At 34.1% G+C, this 17,811-nt stretch overlaps 1 protein-coding gene across 1 annotated transcript; it reads right to left on the minus strand.

Moving 5' to 3' along the window:
• Positions 1–2,989: 2,989 nt before the first annotated feature.
• On the minus strand, positions 2,990–6,559 carry LOC121264550 (tubulin beta chain). Its single transcript, XM_041167790.1, has 3 exons — positions 6,037–6,559; positions 4,451–4,720; positions 2,990–3,883 (listed from the first exon to the last, which is right to left on the minus strand). Exons 1-3 carry the CDS (start codon positions 6,428–6,430, stop codon positions 3,213–3,215), a joined length of 1,335 nt encoding a protein of 444 aa, XP_041023724.1. The 5' UTR covers positions 6,431–6,559; the 3' UTR covers positions 2,990–3,212.
• Positions 6,560–17,811: the final 11,252 nt, after the last annotated feature.

The raw sequence follows: 17,811 nt of genomic DNA on the forward strand, positions 1-17,811 counted from the left end.
CCAACTCTACTGCCATCTTTCAACTCATTACAGCCCTTAGCTGAGAGTTTGCAATAAAGGATCTTGGAGATTTAAGTTACTTTTTGGGAGTCGAGGCACATCGTGACAACATTGGTCTGTTCTTATCACAGCAGCAATATATATAATGACTATCCTTCAAAGTACTGGCATGCTTGAAGCAAAACCAGTATCTTCTCCTATGTCTTGGTCACAGAAGCTATCTCTATTTATTGGTGCTCCTTTCGAAGATCTTCCTCTCTAACACAGCAAAGTTGGGGCCGTACAATACCTGTGTTTGACCCGACCAGATATTTTTTTTGTTGTCAATAAGGTTTGCTAGTTCATGCACAAACCCACTGATGATTATTGGACTGCAGTTATACGCATCTTAAGGTACCTAAAGTTCTCCATTGATTTCAGGCTCATTATTCACCCCACCTCCTCCACTCAACTCTCAATCTACTCAGACACTGACTGGGCAAGGTGCCCCGATGACAGAAAGTCTACCTCTGGGTATTGTATTTACTTTGGCCCCAACCCCATTTCCTGGAGCTCTAAGAAGCAACCTACGGTTGCTCGCTCTAGTACAGAGGTCGAGTATTGTGTTGTAGCTCATGCCACTGTCGAGTCCCTGTGGCTTCAATCACTGTTTCGTGAACTTGGTATTTATCTTCCTTGTCGCCCATTACTTTGGTGTTACAAGTTGATGCTACTTACCTCGCTGCCAACCCAGTCTTCCATGCTCGGACTAAACATGTCAAAATTGACTACCACTTTGTTAGGGAAAATGTCAATCAAAAATCAATGGAGGTTCGATTCCTATCCAACAAAGACCAGCTTGCTTGTCGCCACACACCCCCCCTCCCCCTTGGCCCCCCCGGTTGAGTTTGTAGGGGCGTATTAAGGAAATTGTGAAAAAAGGTAATCAACGCATATTGGATATTACAAACAAGGCTGATTCTAAGGGATGGCTTGGTTGATTATGGAAACCTTGATCCGTGATCATAAGAGAATATTATGCAGTATATATTGACCATACTTTATATAGCTTTATTTCTTTCCATATTTATACAGCTTTGATTCACACTATGTAATGTTGTACCACTTATCTATATAAATGAAAACACACGGCACTGCTCGGGTGCATAACATTTTCATCATTTTGTTGTCGATTATACACATAATACACTAAAACAAAGAGCAATTTTAATACACTAAAACAAAGAGGAATTAATCCACAAAAAATCGAAATAGATTAAATATTGAATTCCGAAACTCAGAAGGAACAATGTAGGAGAAAATGGAAGTAAAAATGAAACCCTCTTCAGGTCTTGCTCACCAAATGCTTAAGTTAAGGAGCCAAAATATTTGTATTTGCTGCCCACCCTAACTTCTCTTCCCGTCGGGATGTGAATGATAATGAGATTAATGACAGTGACATGAAGGAGAAAAGTGAAGGAGGAGAAGGAGATAGGAGGAAAAAAAGGAAATGAGAAATGAGGGAGAAGGAGAAGGGGGATGGGGAAAGGGGAAGAAGAGCAGAGAGATCGAAAAGGGAAACAAAGACGGGAGAATGAAATGTGTATTTAAATAGGAAGGTAAAAAAAAGGAAAATCATGTGCATAAGTGGTGTGCTGGGTATGTGACTTATATTTAGAATTATTCATCATTTTTAGCACAGTAAACTTCCACATCAATAATGTATTGGTAATATAAAAAATAAGAATTACAAATAGATTTTTTCATTGAACAAATTTTAAATGTTTGAAGAAGGGGAGAGATCATAAATATGTATGATTCTTTATTATTATTATTATTATTATTTAGTGATATGTTATGAACTAAAGAAAGTTGCTGCCAAAGGCATGTGGCCTGACTGGTATAAAGTATAAACCCTGGCTTCCAAAATAGAGATTTTGGGTTCAAAACCCACCTCCCCAAATGTATCAAAAAAAAAAAAAAAAAAAAAAAAAAAAAGAACTGAAGAAAGTTTATATAGTGCTATAACTCTCTTTCAAAAAAAGTATCCTTGCACCAACTTTTCACTAAAAGGAGAAAAACGATGAATATCCACAATCAATTTTTCTGTTTCTTCTCACCAACTGCTCTCTCCTCTCTCTCAATTGCTTGAGTGATGGGAGGCATGAATATCAAAATAAAATAAAAAATAAAAAATAATCTCAATTTCAAAACGTAAGGAATTGATGAAAAATATGTATATTCCTGATTAAATAAATAAAAAAACTCACAGAAGAGCAGCCAAGATAGAAATTTTCTGAAACATCATTTGGCTATGATTTTCATATAATTCAATTGGGGTAATTCTGAAACGCACTCACCTGTGACGATTTAAATGGGTAGTTTCACCATCAGACAGTCTCTTAAAGTGATGCTTCAACAATCTCTTGGAGTCGTACACTCTAATATTCTTGCTTGGCATTTCTCAACCAACCTGTTTGTCTTCTTCTTCTTCTTCTTCTTTTTTCACCAAAGAAAAGCTGGGAATATCAAAGTCAGATCTAGATTATAACAAAGATCTAAGGAGGAGATGATCTTGAATTAAAACAAGATCACACCCTCATAAAAGAAAAATTAAAAAAACAAACAACATGAAAGGGACATAAAAGAGAGACATGAAAAATATGAACGTTAAATTGTGGGTGTTGCGACCGGAGAATGGCTGGGCACTTGGCAGCGTGTCCAGGGGCCGGTGAAGGGCAATATTATGGCACAGCAGCAAGCAAGTAGCTGAGAGAGAAAACAAGACAAAAAGGAAAGAGCATAAAATGAAGAGGAAAGAGGGAATCCAAAGGTGGGGATCATATGTACGTCTTTTTTTGAATCAGGATCTGATTTGCACATCCAAATTGAAATTATTCTTTTAAAAAATCTTAGGTTCATGTTGGAAATAAAGCCATTGTTTTTCACCCGAGCTAGATAAAAGTTAAACTCCATAACATTATATACATCGTGAATATATATATATATATATATATATAATCATATTTAATTATTATAAGACTAGTTCGGTACTTCAAGGAAGTGTTTAGACTCTGCCACTGCAGACATCCATACATAATTCACATGTCAATCTAACTTGACTGGCCTGCCCAAGAATGGAAACATCATCACAACATAACAATCTCACGCAAACTGGCCCAGAACAGGGAAAAAAATTCTCACGCAAACTGACTGAAACCTACAAACACAGATCAAGCTGCAATCTCCTCTTCTTCCTCCTCGTACTCCTCCTCGTCAGCAGTTGCATCCTGGTATTGCTGATACTCAGCCACCAGATCGTTCATGTTACTCTCAGCCTCGGTGAACTCCATCTCATCCATTCCTTCACCGGTGTACCAGTGCAAGAAAGCCTTGCGCCTGAACATTGCAGTAAACTGCTCACTAACCCTCCGAAACATCTCCTGAATCGAAGTTGAATTCCCAATGAAAGTAGATGCCATCTTCAGACCCTTGGGTGGGATGTCACATACACTAGACTTGACATTGTTGGGTATCCACTCAACAAAGTAGGAGGAGTTCTTGTTCTGTACATTGATCATCTGTTCGTCAACTTCCTTGGTACTCATCTTACCACGGAACATGGCAGAAGCAGTTAGATAACGACCATGCCGTGGGTCAGCTGCACACATCATGTTTTTAGCATCCCACATTTGCTGGGTCAATTCTGGCACAGTCAAGGCACGATACTGCTGCGATCCTCTTGATGTTAAGGGTGCAAATCCAACCATAAAGAAATGAAGACGAGGAAATGGGATGAGATTGACTGCAAGCTTCCGAAGGTCTGAGTTCAGCTGTCCAGGGAACCGAAGACAACATGTGACCCCACTCATGGTAGCAGAGATGAGATGATTGAGATCACCAACTATCATTCAAAAATAAAGGTCAAGGGTCAGCTATGATCTTCCCATAATATATATATATATATATATATAATATACGTACACAATGAAAAAAGTTATCTAGTTTTGGGGAAAAAAAAAAAAACATAAGAAAAGAGAAGACGAGGTCTTCATCAACTGTTCACTTGATTAAGAAAAAAGAAAGAAATAAAGAAGCAACAGGTAGGTAGTTAATTAGGTAGGAGAGAGATTAGGGACCAACTGATTATAAAAGATCAACCATTAGTGATAAAAGCAACCTACTTCTACTTTCAGATAACCACCACTACTTAGTGACTCATTACCAATGATTATTGAGACACACTAGGACCTATCTATATATTGGAAGGGTAGGCAATGTTATCAAATCTATATTAATATATTGGAAGGGTAGGCCATGCTATCAAATCATATCCATCTCATGGATTCTTTAGAATAAATGCATAACGCTTGCAGTAATAACATGGTAAACAATATTCACGATAAGGACACATTTTCAATGTAAGTACGCAATGAGTGTCAAGAACTAGAGATATGAACTTTGAACTTACAAGTAGGGGTAGCAAGCTTCAGAGTACGGAAGCAAATGTCGTATAGGGCCTCATTGTCCAGAACCATGCATTCATCAGCATTCTCAACAAGTTGATGCACAGAAAGGGTCGCATTGTATGGTTCAACAACTGTGTCAGACACCTTAGGTGAAGGAAAGACGGAAAATGTAAGCATCATGCGATCTGGATACTCCTCCCTAATCTTAGAAATAAGAAGGGTTCCCATGCCAGAGCCCGTTCCTCCACCCAAAGAATGACAAACTTGAAATCCTGCTCAAAAAAATATGGAGTTAGCACAATTCTAAGCCATTAATAAGCTCAGAGAGAGAGAGAGAGAGAGAGATTTCAAATGGGCCGTAAAAGGAATACCAAGTACAATCACCACATGGGTCATGACAGAATAAAATTCAAGTCAGGATATCTGACAACAATATTTCCAAAAGTTATATTTTCTAGCAATAGATTTTCCTTATGTACTACGGATAGGACCTTGTCCCGGACACCTGGTGCCAATTAAAACAAAAAAAAAAAGATTTTCCATATGTACTGCAGTACTGCAGCATAGAGGACAATAAGTGCAACTTTGTTAAGCACCGTAAACATAAATCTCAAAGCATAGAAGCAAAAACTAAAGCACAACTTTGCTGTGCAAGAAAAAATATATTATTTGCCAAAACAAGGGGGTTAGAACACATTACATTACAAAACAAAATAAAAAATTGCCATCACACGATTACAAGAGTTACACTCAGTTTCATGCAAAACTAGGCTTCATGAATTATAATTGAGCTACTTCCCGATAAAAACATATACTGCGAGATACTTCAATATTTTAGCAAAAGATGGATTTTTTAGCATCTTTCATACGGACTGTATCATCTGATCAAACATTACAATTCAAGCAATTCAAACCTACCATTAGGTCTAATGCAATCAAAGTAAAAATATTCAGTCTACATATATAATTGCAAATGGTAGTTTCTAGGAAAATATAATCCGCTTACCCTACATCTACAAACCTTATTAATTCAACCAAGAACAGCTCACAGGATTAAGAAAGCGAATCATGCAAAGATTATATTCGTGATCATCTATGCTAGAACTACCAATTTACTGCAATGAGAAACTACCATGAGAAAACACCACAATTCAACCAACGAAGACATTCAACATGGACTTTTAACACTATCAATATACTGCAATGAAAAAATGAGGTAGACAACAGAACCATTAGGAGCTGAATTTACCACAATTTGAGAACCATCAGATTCTTTGACTAGCAAAAGAGAGAAAATTTGATGACCAAATAAATAAGTACAAATGGGAGATCAGAAAATGATCCAAATTTCCTCAAATCCAGAATCCATAAAAATATAATCAGAAACAACAAAAAGAGCTAGAAAGCTAAATAAAATGTGATCAGAACCAACGAAATTAATGAATGATAATTTACATTAAAGGTGAAATTTTTGAGTGGGGAAATTGAGTTTTTACTAAAATATTTTGTTCCCAAACCTAACCCAGAAAGAAAAACTAATGCGAAGCTTAAAAAAAAAAAAAAAAAAATGCTGCGTAAAACGTATTACCCTGCAGGCAATCGCAGTTTTCGGCCTCCTTCCTGACAACATCGAGGACGGAGTCGATGAGCTCAGCGCCCTCAGTGTAGTGGCCCTTGGCCCAGTTGTTGCCGGCTCCGGACTGCCCGAAGACGAAATTATCGGGCCTAAAGATCTGGCCGAACGGACCGGATCGGACAGAATCCATGGTCCCCGGTTCCAGATCCATGAGCACGGCACGCGGGACGTAGCGTCCGCCGCTTGCCTCGTTGTAATAGACGTTGATGCGCTCGAGCTGGAGCTCCGAGTCGCCGCTGTACCTGCCAGTGTGGTCGATGCCGTGCTCGTCGCAGATAACCTCCCAGAACTTGGCCCCAATCTGGTTGCCGCACTGACCACCCTGGATGTGCAGGATTTCTCTCATTGTGGTCGATTTTCTTTCTGCTTTTTCTCGGGAAAGTTTGGGAGCGATCCGCGAGATGGGTTTGGGAATTGTATGGAGCTGGAACAGAAAGGTGGAGGTAAGAGAGTGTGGGTGGAATTATATAGGAAAGGTCTAGTGTGTAAATATGGAGAGTTAGTTAGGGGTATATCTGAAAATGAGATTAACCAATGTACTGATATTTTAGGGGATTTATTTATTTTTCTTTTTAATTTTGGCTAATGAGTTTTTATTTTTTATTTTTTTGATAACTAATTTTGGCTAATGAGTCTTAGTCCCATTTCAATGTAGAGACGATGAATTTGTAAATAATAGTAAAATAGTATTTAAATATTAAATAATAAAAAAATAATTTGAATTAATATGTTTTATAGAATTTTAAAAAATGAAAGAAAAAAAGTTAAATAAAAATTATAAAAATTTTCCTGATATTTGTTAATGAGATCTAAGAGAAAGGTGAGTCGAGTTCTTTGATTTATTAAGGATATAAAGGAACTGATGAGCAGATTTCAAAACTACAGTATTCAACATGTTAATAGGATTGGTAATGTAACAGTTCATAAACTTGCTAAAAATGCATGAAATGTATTTGACATCAATGTATGGTGGAATTCCTTCCCTGATGGTAAGAGTGATGAAATTATTAAGACTCAATGCCACTCAAATTAAAATTATCAAACTGTAAGTTTGGATAATGATATACTTACAATCTTTTTATAATTATTTTATAACTTACATTACAATCAACTAATACATTAACATTATTTCATTAAAAATGAATTTATTTTGACAAATGTTACTTATTATCCTCACACCATATATCAATATGTGAGTTATCATTTTTGTTATTCTCTTTAAACATACATATTTACATGTGTTTAAATAGAATGACAAAAATAACAAATTACATGTTGATATGTAGTGTATAAAATAATAAATAAAATTTTTCTAAACTAAATTTCAATGGAAAATAGTTAGTTCAAAACAAACAATTTTTTTAATATATATATATATATATATATATATATATATATATAAACCAATATCCAATACCAATCCCTCTCACAATCTCATTTTTATTGCTAATGGTGATGCATGATTTCTATGTGTATTTTATTCCTTTTATTTATATTATCCATTGGATGAAGAGAGAGTTGGGAAATCATGCTAAAGCGGACCACCAAACCAATGGAATCACAAACAGGAGTAGTAAGGATAAAGACAGCAAAGGTGTCTGTCTGCCTTAGGAAAAAAGTAGCCTATTTGTCTTGTCGCTCAATCTTCATCCCTGTCAATTCATATTTTTAAGAATCTTTTTATGTTTCAATCAATTTTTCTTAAAATGTTTAAAACCATTTAAGTAAAAAAGGCAGGTACATTTTAATTTAATTTATCTTTTTCTATTTTATTTCACTAAAAGACTAATAAATAGATAATTTTTTTAGATGAAATATTGCTTTTGTGTTTAAAATAAGCCTGGATTTGAAAATAATTTTTTTTTAAAATAATCTCAAAAAAGTTTTACAAACCAAGCATGGAAATTCATGACAATCTTTGATTTTCAAATCCAACACAATAGAATAAAATAAAATAATAATTTTTCAATAAAATAAAATAAGGTGAAGGTAAATATCTTGCAATATGTGCCAGTTGACGTACGGCTGGGGTTCAATTTTCCCTTAACCAAGGTGGCACTGAGTATTGATATTGGATTAGTCAAATATTTTTTTATTAATAAATTTAGTGAATATAATTCATATTTGCTTCATATTGAATTAATTAAATTATTTTTATCTAAAATATAAGTTACAGTAAATTTATTCTTCTTTTCAAATATAAAAAGAACTATAGCAAGTCTAAAAATATTTTTTGAGATTATTATATGATAAATATGATATTTTTATTTATATATGAAATTTTACCATCTATATACATATGAGATTATTATATTATAGATTGTTGGATTGTGAAAATGAAAATGAATGTGATTGTGATTGTTGAAATTATGAAAATAAAATAAACAAGTAATTAAAAAATAAAAATTAATTAAAAAATATAAAAATAATAATAATAATATTTTTTTATTATAGAGAGTGTGATGACTAATCCAATGTAGACTTTAAGTTTTGAATGATTAGCTAAAAGTAAAAAAAACTATATATTAGTCAAAATATGAAGTAGGATGGCCAATCCAATACTAATGCTCTGGGTATATATTTTCTTATTTGAGAAGAATTATAGAGGTTGTTTATTCTGATTAACCTTTTGGACACTACACAAGCGGTTTATTCAAACTCTTACCTTATAACATAGAGTAATGAAATACGGTGCACAATTTACCATGATCTCACGTGATAATTAAGATAAATGATATTTGCAGTTGTAAAGTGCACAAGCGATATGTAATATCTTTGAAAAAAATGAGCAAATATGAAGGATCCACATGAAAAACTAATTTTTTAATAATACATTTCACTCTTTTTTAAAAGGATTGTGCAGCACTTGTGCACTTTACGAATATATCTATCATTATTCAATAATAAATAATTATGCTAATTAAACAGTAACAAATAGTAGGAATGAGTGGAGATCCATTTATTAATTAAATAATCCCTTTTTATTTTTATATTGCCGTGCACTATAGTAATTGGAATAGGATATTTATTGAGGATTTACACCCCTCCTAACTTATCTTACTCCTTTTTAACCGATGAAATGCTTATTTGAAAAATAAAAATAAAAATAAATTCCTATGACTTGCTCTTTCAAAAAAAAAAAAAAAAATTCCTATGACTTGCTTGGACTAGTGCTGTGGCTCGATCCATGCATTAGAGGACGCTATTAGTGTTATGGATTCTGTATTGAGCCCAAACCCAAATCTTGGGTTGGGTTTAGGAGGAAATCTCAAAGGTCTTGCGAGGATAATTGGCTCATATGATGTTTAAAACAATATTATTAGAAGAGAATTTGTGGATTATATAAAAATAAATTTATAAATTGATGTGACTTTACATGATGCATTAGATTTATTTTATACTAAAAGTAACTTTACAATATAACATACCACAACAAATCATGTCAGTTTGTAAATTTACTTTTGTGTAATTTCTTTATGACTAAAATATTTCTCTTATTAGAATATCCATATGACCATCTTTTACACAAAATCGTCATACTATCTTGGTTTTCTATAAATCAAGTGCAAGAGTGATGATTCCTATACGCTTCTTATATATATATATATATATATATATATATATATGCATCACTTTGTAATTAAAGTAAAGAAAAATTCTATTTACAAGTCAGTATAGATAACACACTTAACAAAACGCTTATATAACATGATTTGATTTGTAAAAGAAGTTTTAAATTTGAATCTTACAAATAAAATCTTGTCATTTAAGTGATATGGATGGTATGCTCTATACACTAACTTGTAAATAGAAGAACTCGTAAAAAGAAACTCCGAAGTAAAACTGAAGTACATTAAAAGATCTAGCCCTAAGGGATTACTAATATCTTAACTTTCAAGAAGTATCAATTGAGAGAACCAAATGATCTGATTATATTCTTGATGATCAGTGATTTTGCATATGTAATGTAGATGGAGTCAAAGATTATGCAGTATTCCAACATGCCCCCACAATCATCATTAAAAAACAAGCAGCATTCAGGTTGGTCATATGGCTTTTCTTGATTACCCATTTGCTCTGAACAGTTGAGAGTATGTTTAAATTAAATGCAGGGTGGTGGAGTCTTCTGTCTACAATTGGACTGACTACTTAAACTTAAAGCTATGACTTTTAGTTTGATTAATAATAGGAGTGCATGGGTTGGTAGACAGCCAGTAGAGGCCACACGTTTTGATATTTTCCACAACACCATCATAATTCATAGGCATTTATCTCCAAACAGGGCAAAAAAATGATTGCATCCACATCTGTCAGAATTCCAACTGGCTTGTTTGAAAGCAATTCAAACACCCGTTGACAACATTATTATTGCATACTGAGATTTTATTATGATCCTTCATTTATATCATCTACATGACGTGATGTATTAAAAAAAATTAAAAATATAAATATAAAAAGATAGAAGGAATTTAATCACAATTAATTTTTACTTTTACATACACTGCACGTAAATATATATATATATATATATATATATATATAGTTGCAAACGAGTCCTTTTTTTTTTTAAATAAAACCATAAACTAAAATTACTAAGTTTTTTTCCATTCCAAAAACATATACTTTTATAAATTCCACAATGAATAAACATTTAAAATCAATTCATGAATAGAAAAATTATTTATAATTTTATAATTGATATCACTAATATTCCATCACAAATTAACAAATATTAATCAAGTATAGCAAAAAAGTAAATAATAACTTGTCGATGAAACGAAAACTCGTTTAAAAAATTCTTCATAATTTAAATTAAACCGCTCCAAGTGCTTCGCTAGAACCACCTAATTAAAATCTATTCTATATTACAATATCAACGATGAACAAACCTCGTTTGATATCTATTGAAATTCCAGCAGTATACGTACCACGTACGCCAACGAACTCACACATATAGTACCCCAAGAACACGATGATCGATCATCAATAAATAATAAATGATCGATCATCAAGAAACTACTTCATGTTAAAACAAGATTCGAGAGTTTGTAAAAAAATTACTTCAACACGTTCATGCACTCGACTATGAAATATGTATCTCGAGCGTCTAGTACGTAGACATCATTAATGTAGAAGTTTACTCACCCGTACGTGTGTCCCATGCACAAGTCTAGCTAATATAAGTATGAATAGCATATATATCTTGCTCATGTGCAATTGAGTGGGCGTTGAGCAGACATTCAGCATGCAAGTTCTCTGTATAAATCTCGATTGACCGTGCGTTAATTTTATGAGTCTAGCGAACTTACCCCGACTTAACTTTTTGTTTCAATTTCAAACTAGACTCAACCCAAATCAATTACAACTTAGGGCTCGTTTGTTTTCAGATATGAGATGAGATGAGTTGAGATTAAAGTTAAAAAGTTGAATAAAATATTATTAGAATATATTTTTTAATATTATTTTTGTTTTAGGATTTGAAATAGTTGAATTGTTTATTTTATTTTGTGTGAAGATTTGAAAAAGTTGTAATTATGAGGTGAGATAAGATGAGATGTTTCCTGAAAAACAAACGAGGCCTTAATTAGACTATGTATCGCAACAAGAATATACCAAACAAATTATGATCATAACATGCAGTAATATTTTGGAATAGCTACAATTGCTCTCTAAACTTACGAGACCATCCTACAATTTTCAAGAACCAGATCATGTGGATAGAGTTTTGTAATTCTTTGTCAAAACCTGTTTAAAATCCAATATAGAGGGAATATAATCCTCTCCATTTGACAACACTTTGTCTACAACATTAATATTTAAAAGAGTAAAACATGAATATATTAATGTTCATTTCAAGTAAAATATATAGAAATAATTGTTATTCAATTTTGAAGAATCCAATGATTAATGTACTCATGAGATAGAAGTTAGAACACTAGTTTGTAGCCAATAAGCTTTACAATGTATATGATCTTGAACAGAGTTCACCCCCATATCACCAGCCTAATTTTCTTAGACGAGGCATGTAAAAGAGAAAGGCTTAACGGTTTTTATTTTTTTAAAAATATTATAGTTGCAAAAGATTTTATAAAAGTAAATTTATAAACTGACGTGTATTTATATGATACATTAGTTTTATTTTACAATAAAAATAATTTTATAATCTGACATACTATATCAATTTATAGATTTATTTTCGTGAAATCTTTTGTGCGTAAAACAATCTCTCTTTTAACAGTTTTTTTTTTTTTTTTTTTTTTTTTGTTTAAACAAGGATGGCTGCTTCTAGGCAAATGCTCCTGGCCCTACCTCCTTTGTTGCTTACCGGTCCATGCTTACAAAGGAAAGAGAAGTGAATATATAATACACGCACATTGCTCAAAGGAAAAAAAAAACAAAAAATTGAAGGAATAATCCTCTCACGCGGTTAATGTAGGACCTCATGGGAAGTGTGTAATAGTTTCAATTGTCATGAGCATTTAAGTGACTAGCTGTCACTGCATGCTTAGGAAGGAGTAGAGAAACCGTTAGTTAATTGCTGAATATGAAAATGAAATATCGTTGACTTTTAATTTTCAATTTTTTTATTTTTTGGAATATACTATTTTAATATAAAATAGTAACCAGAATACAACTGTGGGATAAGCTGCATCCTAAGATAATCAAAGATGAAGCAAGGGAAAGAGAGAGAGTAGATATAGAGAGAGAGATTTGAGGGAGGGGGTATAAGAATGCCATTAGGCATAAAACCACTTTGTGTTGATAATCTAAAACAACGTTGTTTTGATCTTGATTTAAATTATTTTTATAAACCTAAGGTACTGGGTATATATCATACCCATAATTGGAATCCAATTACATAGGTTCAAGACTGGTTCGAGAAAAATCTAGCCTGGTTGAACAAAACATTGATCTAAATAGAGAGCTTTTTTAGGGTGAAGGTCATGGTGTTCACTCGAGCACGGATTCGAATATCTAATTATATCTGGATATGGATCTAAGCGTGTAATGCGGCCTAGGTATCTGCTCGGATTAACCCGGGTTATAACCTGGGCTGATAACGGATTTGAATACCTAATTATGTCTAGACATGGACCTAAGCATGTAATGTGGCCTAGGTATCTACTCGGATTAACCCGGGTTATAACTTGGGCCGATAGCCTAAAGAATCTGGTTTTTGAAATCTTGAAATCTTTAATTGCTCCAAGTCCATTTGGTTAGTTCTTAAAGAATACAATTTGCTAATGTATGTGGGAGTTGGTGAAATGTGGACAGATCGGCGTGAAGGCATATCTACAAAAGGTGGATCACTAGGTGAGGTGGAGTGCAAGAGCCACACATACTAACGACACATGACCCTTGTGCGCCTACCAAAACACCCATTAAAACAAAGAATTGACGTTACAAATCTCACTCATGGCAAAAAGAATGTGAGTGCCAATCTAATATAGTTTGAAAAGCTCAGAGTTCCAAAAGAAAATGAAGAAACCCAAATTAAATAACGTAGGGAAAAAAAATTGAGAAAGAATTAGGGTGGAAGATGAGTGGGGAGCGGAACACTCTCATTCTTGGACCAAGGAATGAAACGACAAAGACAAACAAACAAAAAACATATGAATTGTGGCTTTTAATTCACAAAAAAGACAAATAACTTTGATTAAAACGTGACCTGTCGAGGATAAAAATAATTAGTAATCTCCACTCAAAGAGGTTCATTACATGGTAAATAATAGTATAAAAATATCCATTTTTTTTATATTGACCACTGATTTTGGGACTTGGTAGGTAAGGGCCAGAGATGCCAACATTGCCGCTTGGACGTTTGAACGCCAAGTGTTGCCCAAGAAATACGGTCCAACGTTGCCAACCTCTGGTTCGTCTCCCCAACTAGAAGCCGTGGGTGAGTGGATTTTTCATAGGCCATTGACAAAGATGAAGAATGTAGCAGAGAAAGGAGAATGGAGTATAAGGGAAAAGGAGGGGGGTTAGGAGAAAAGGGGGGGAAGAGGATTACAGTATGGAGAAAGCAGACAAGACCATGATCTAATCGCACTTATAAAGGAGGAAGGCAGTGGTTAAACTCCCACACCCCATGGCAGAAGGAAAAGGTATGAGACGCTTTGAATCTCAGGAAATATGCACCACGAAGCGAAGTGAAGGCGAAGAGCTGCCTAATGCCCTCGATACTGACACAATTGAAAAGACATCATCAAATGCCAACATAGTTATCGAGAGACGTGCCAACAAAGGTAGAAAGGAAAATGGTACTAGGGTTGCCAAGCAACAAGGAACTACCTCAGACTTCAAAGGCGAGCACACGTCAGTGGAGGGACCCTGGCCTTGACATCAATGCGGGTTTAAGATTAAGAATTCCCACCGTACTAGTCCGATGAAAATTAGCGGGGTTACTGTAAGAGATTTCCCCCCCTCTGTCTTAGTGGGCCTAAGAATGACAACTAAGGGAATAAGAAAAGAAGACCCAGCCTAGAACAAGTAGACTCTTTGACCCGACTCACGGGTAGACCCCCTGAACGCAACCGCCATGAGGGAGCATACTGCAGGGGGATGAGACTCGCCATATTAGAGACCCCTCAAATAGTGTTCAGTCCTTGAGTACTTGTCCACGTAAACAAGCGGGAAGTAAGGGTGATCCTCGATCCTCTGACAATGAGACATTAACAGACCACTAAGGACACCAACATGGTAAGGCAAATTGAGAAATCACGCCACATTAATGGCATCACTATCTTAGCTACACACCACATCAATGAAGCCGTCGCAGAGGCATGCCGCATTAAATGACTCTAACAAAAGGAGCAGTAAAAGGACACAGACTCCACGGAGGCAATTCGCCCTGCGCCCCCCCCCCCCCCCCCCATCTCGCCCCCAAGCTCCTAATTTAAATAGCAACTTCCAAGTATGAGAAAAACTCTCTGATCCCTATACTCTTTCATTATTTACAAATTTTCAAAATTTTTGAAAACCTGAGTTGCTGGAACCTGGTCTAAGGGCATACAAAACACGACGTTAATAATAAAATTACTAGTATTTTAGAATAGCTATAGTTTCTCTCTAAACTTGAGAGATTTAAGAGGCCATCCTATTTTGAAGAATTAGATGTGGACCGAGTTTTGTAATTCTTTGTCAAAATCTAGTTAAAATTCCAATATAGAATAGGGGTGTAAATCGGTCCAAACCGGTGGTCCATCATTTTCTCTGGATTGGACTGGACTGAACATCCATAGGGACCAGTAGCTATCGGTCCAGTCCGGTCCGTTTGGTTGTGCCTAATTATTTTATTATTTTTTTCAAATAAATTAATAAAAAAATTATTTAAATTACTAAATTAAAATTAAGTGAATTATTAGTGTATGTTATGTAACTAACTCATTAAAAAAATATTTTACTATAATTATATTTATGATGTTGATAGTTATATTTACTAACTTAGACTTTACTTTTTAATATGCATAATTATTAATTGTTAGGGTGGAGACTGGTTTTGGAGCTGAAAAATCGAGAAATAGTGAGTTCGTTGGACTGTCGCTCCACTTAGCGCTCGAGGGAAGCTTAAAACTTGAATTCGCTCGAGGTGCGCTTGATAGTGGGCTCGAGCAAAGCTCAACCCATGAGTTCGCTCGAGTCTCACGTGACAGTGTGTTTGAGACACAAACCCCAGTGTTCTCTTGAGCCATGCTCGACACTCCGCTTGAGCCAACGTTAATGAATATCACTTGATTTATGATGTATTAGTTATTTACATATAATGACATAAATTATCACTTGATTTATGATTTATTATTAATTGATAGTATATATTATTTTGATTTTATATGGTCAATAATAATAAATTAGATAAAAATTACATTATTAACTTATATAATTACTATATAAAAATAATATAATAAATTATTAAAAATATTTTAAAAAATATATATAGGGGTTCGGTCCAATTCGGTCTGGTTCAAAATTTATAGACCCCGAGACCAGACCGAATATCATTGGTCCACATATTTTGGGACCAAGACCGACCAATACTCCATAATTCGTTCCGATCGGTTTTGCTGGTCCGGATCGAATTACTTACAACCCTAATATAGACTGAATATAATCCTCTTCATTTGACAACACATTGTGTAAAACATTAATATTTAAACAAGTAAAACATGAATAGTAGTTTATATTAAATAGAGATTGCTCATTTAAAGTAAAATAGAAATAGTTGCTATTCAAGTTTGAAGAGTCCAATGAATGTACTCAGATAGAGCACCAAGGAGGCAATAAGTTTTACAATGTTTTGATATGATCTTGAACAGAGCTCTCCCCTACATCACCAACCCAATTTTCTTAGATGAGACGTGCAAAAGAAAAAGAGTTAGTAGTTTCTTTATCGAAAGTATTACAACTATGAAACGATTCTACAAAAGTAAATTCTTAAACTGACATTTGTGAAATTTCTTTTTTACTATATCATTTCACTTATTTTTTGAGAGAGTTTTGTAAGAAGGATGGCTGCTTCTAGGCAAATCCTCCCGGCCCTACTCCTTTATTGCTCAGTGGTTCATGCTTACAAAGCTTACAAAGGAGAGAGAAGTGATTATATAATACACGCACATTGCGCCCCGCCAGAAGGGGGGGGTGAAGGAATCATCTAACGCGGATAATGTAGGACCTCAAGAGCAATTGAGTGGGTGTTGAGCAGGCACTAAGCAAATTCTTAATTCTCTGTATAAATCTCGGTTGACCGTGCTTCTTTGAGAGTCTAGCGAACTCACCCTTAACTTTTTGTTTCAATTTCAATCTAGACTCAACCCAAATCAATTACAGCTTAGTTAGACTATGTATCGCAACAAGAATATACCAAACAAATTATGATGATCATAACATGCAGTAATATTTTGGAATAGCAACAATTGCTCTCTAAACTTAAGAGACCATCCTATAATTTTAAAGAAGCAGATCATGTGGATAGAGTTTTGTATTTCTTTGTCAAAATCTGTTTAAAATCCAATATAGAGGGAATATAATCCTCTCCATTTAACAACACCTTGTCTACAACATTAATATTTAAAAGAGTAAAACATGAATATGTTGTTCATTTCAAGTAAACTATATAGAAATAATTGTTATTCAATTTTGAAGAGTCCAACGAATGTATCCATGAGATAGAAGTTAGAAAACTAATATCACAACAAGAGAAATATTATAGTCACAAAAATATTTTAAAAAATTAAACTCACAAACTGACGTACTCTTATATGATACATTAGTTTTATTTTATAATAAAAATAATTTTATAATTTGACGTATCACATTAATTTATAGATTTATTTTTATAAAATTTTTTTATGAGTAAAATATTCTTTTTTCTTTTTTAATATATTTTTTTTTCAACAATGATGGCTGCTTCCAGGCAAATCCTCCGGGGCCTACCTCCTTTATTGCTTAGCGGTCCATGGTTAGAAAGGAGAGAGAAGTGAATATATAATACACGCACGTTGCTTAAAAGCAGGAGAGAGAGAGAAGGAGTCCTCTCACGCGGTTAATGTAGGACATTATCATGAGAAGTGTGAAATAGCTCCAATTGTCAGCATTTTGTTTATCTTTTTGCATGATAAGTGACTAGCTGTCACTGCTTGCTTACGAAGGAGTAGAGAAACCGTCAGTTAATTGCTGACGATGAAAATGAAATATCGTTGACTTTTAATTTATATTTTTTTATTTTAT

Source organism: Juglans microcarpa x Juglans regia, chromosome 5D (assembly GCF_004785595.1).
Source record: "Juglans microcarpa x Juglans regia isolate MS1-56 chromosome 5D, Jm3101_v1.0, whole genome shotgun sequence".
Taxonomy (NCBI): Eukaryota; Viridiplantae; Streptophyta; class Magnoliopsida; order Fagales; family Juglandaceae; genus Juglans; species Juglans microcarpa x Juglans regia.

Excerpts from the sequence above, each read along its gene's own strand:
- LOC121264550 (XM_041167790.1), bottom strand. The coding sequence starts at position 6,430 with ATGAGAGAAATCCTGCACATCCAGGGTGGTCAGTGCGGCAACCAGATT. Across the intron at positions 4,721-6,036 it reads AAACTGCGATTGCCTGCAGG|GATTTCAAGTTTGTCATTCT; the intron begins GTAATACGTTTT and ends TTTTTTGAGCAG. Across the intron at positions 3,884-4,450 it reads GAAGCTTGCTACCCCTACTT|TTGGTGATCTCAATCATCTC; the intron begins GTAAGTTCAAAG and ends TTTGAATGATAG.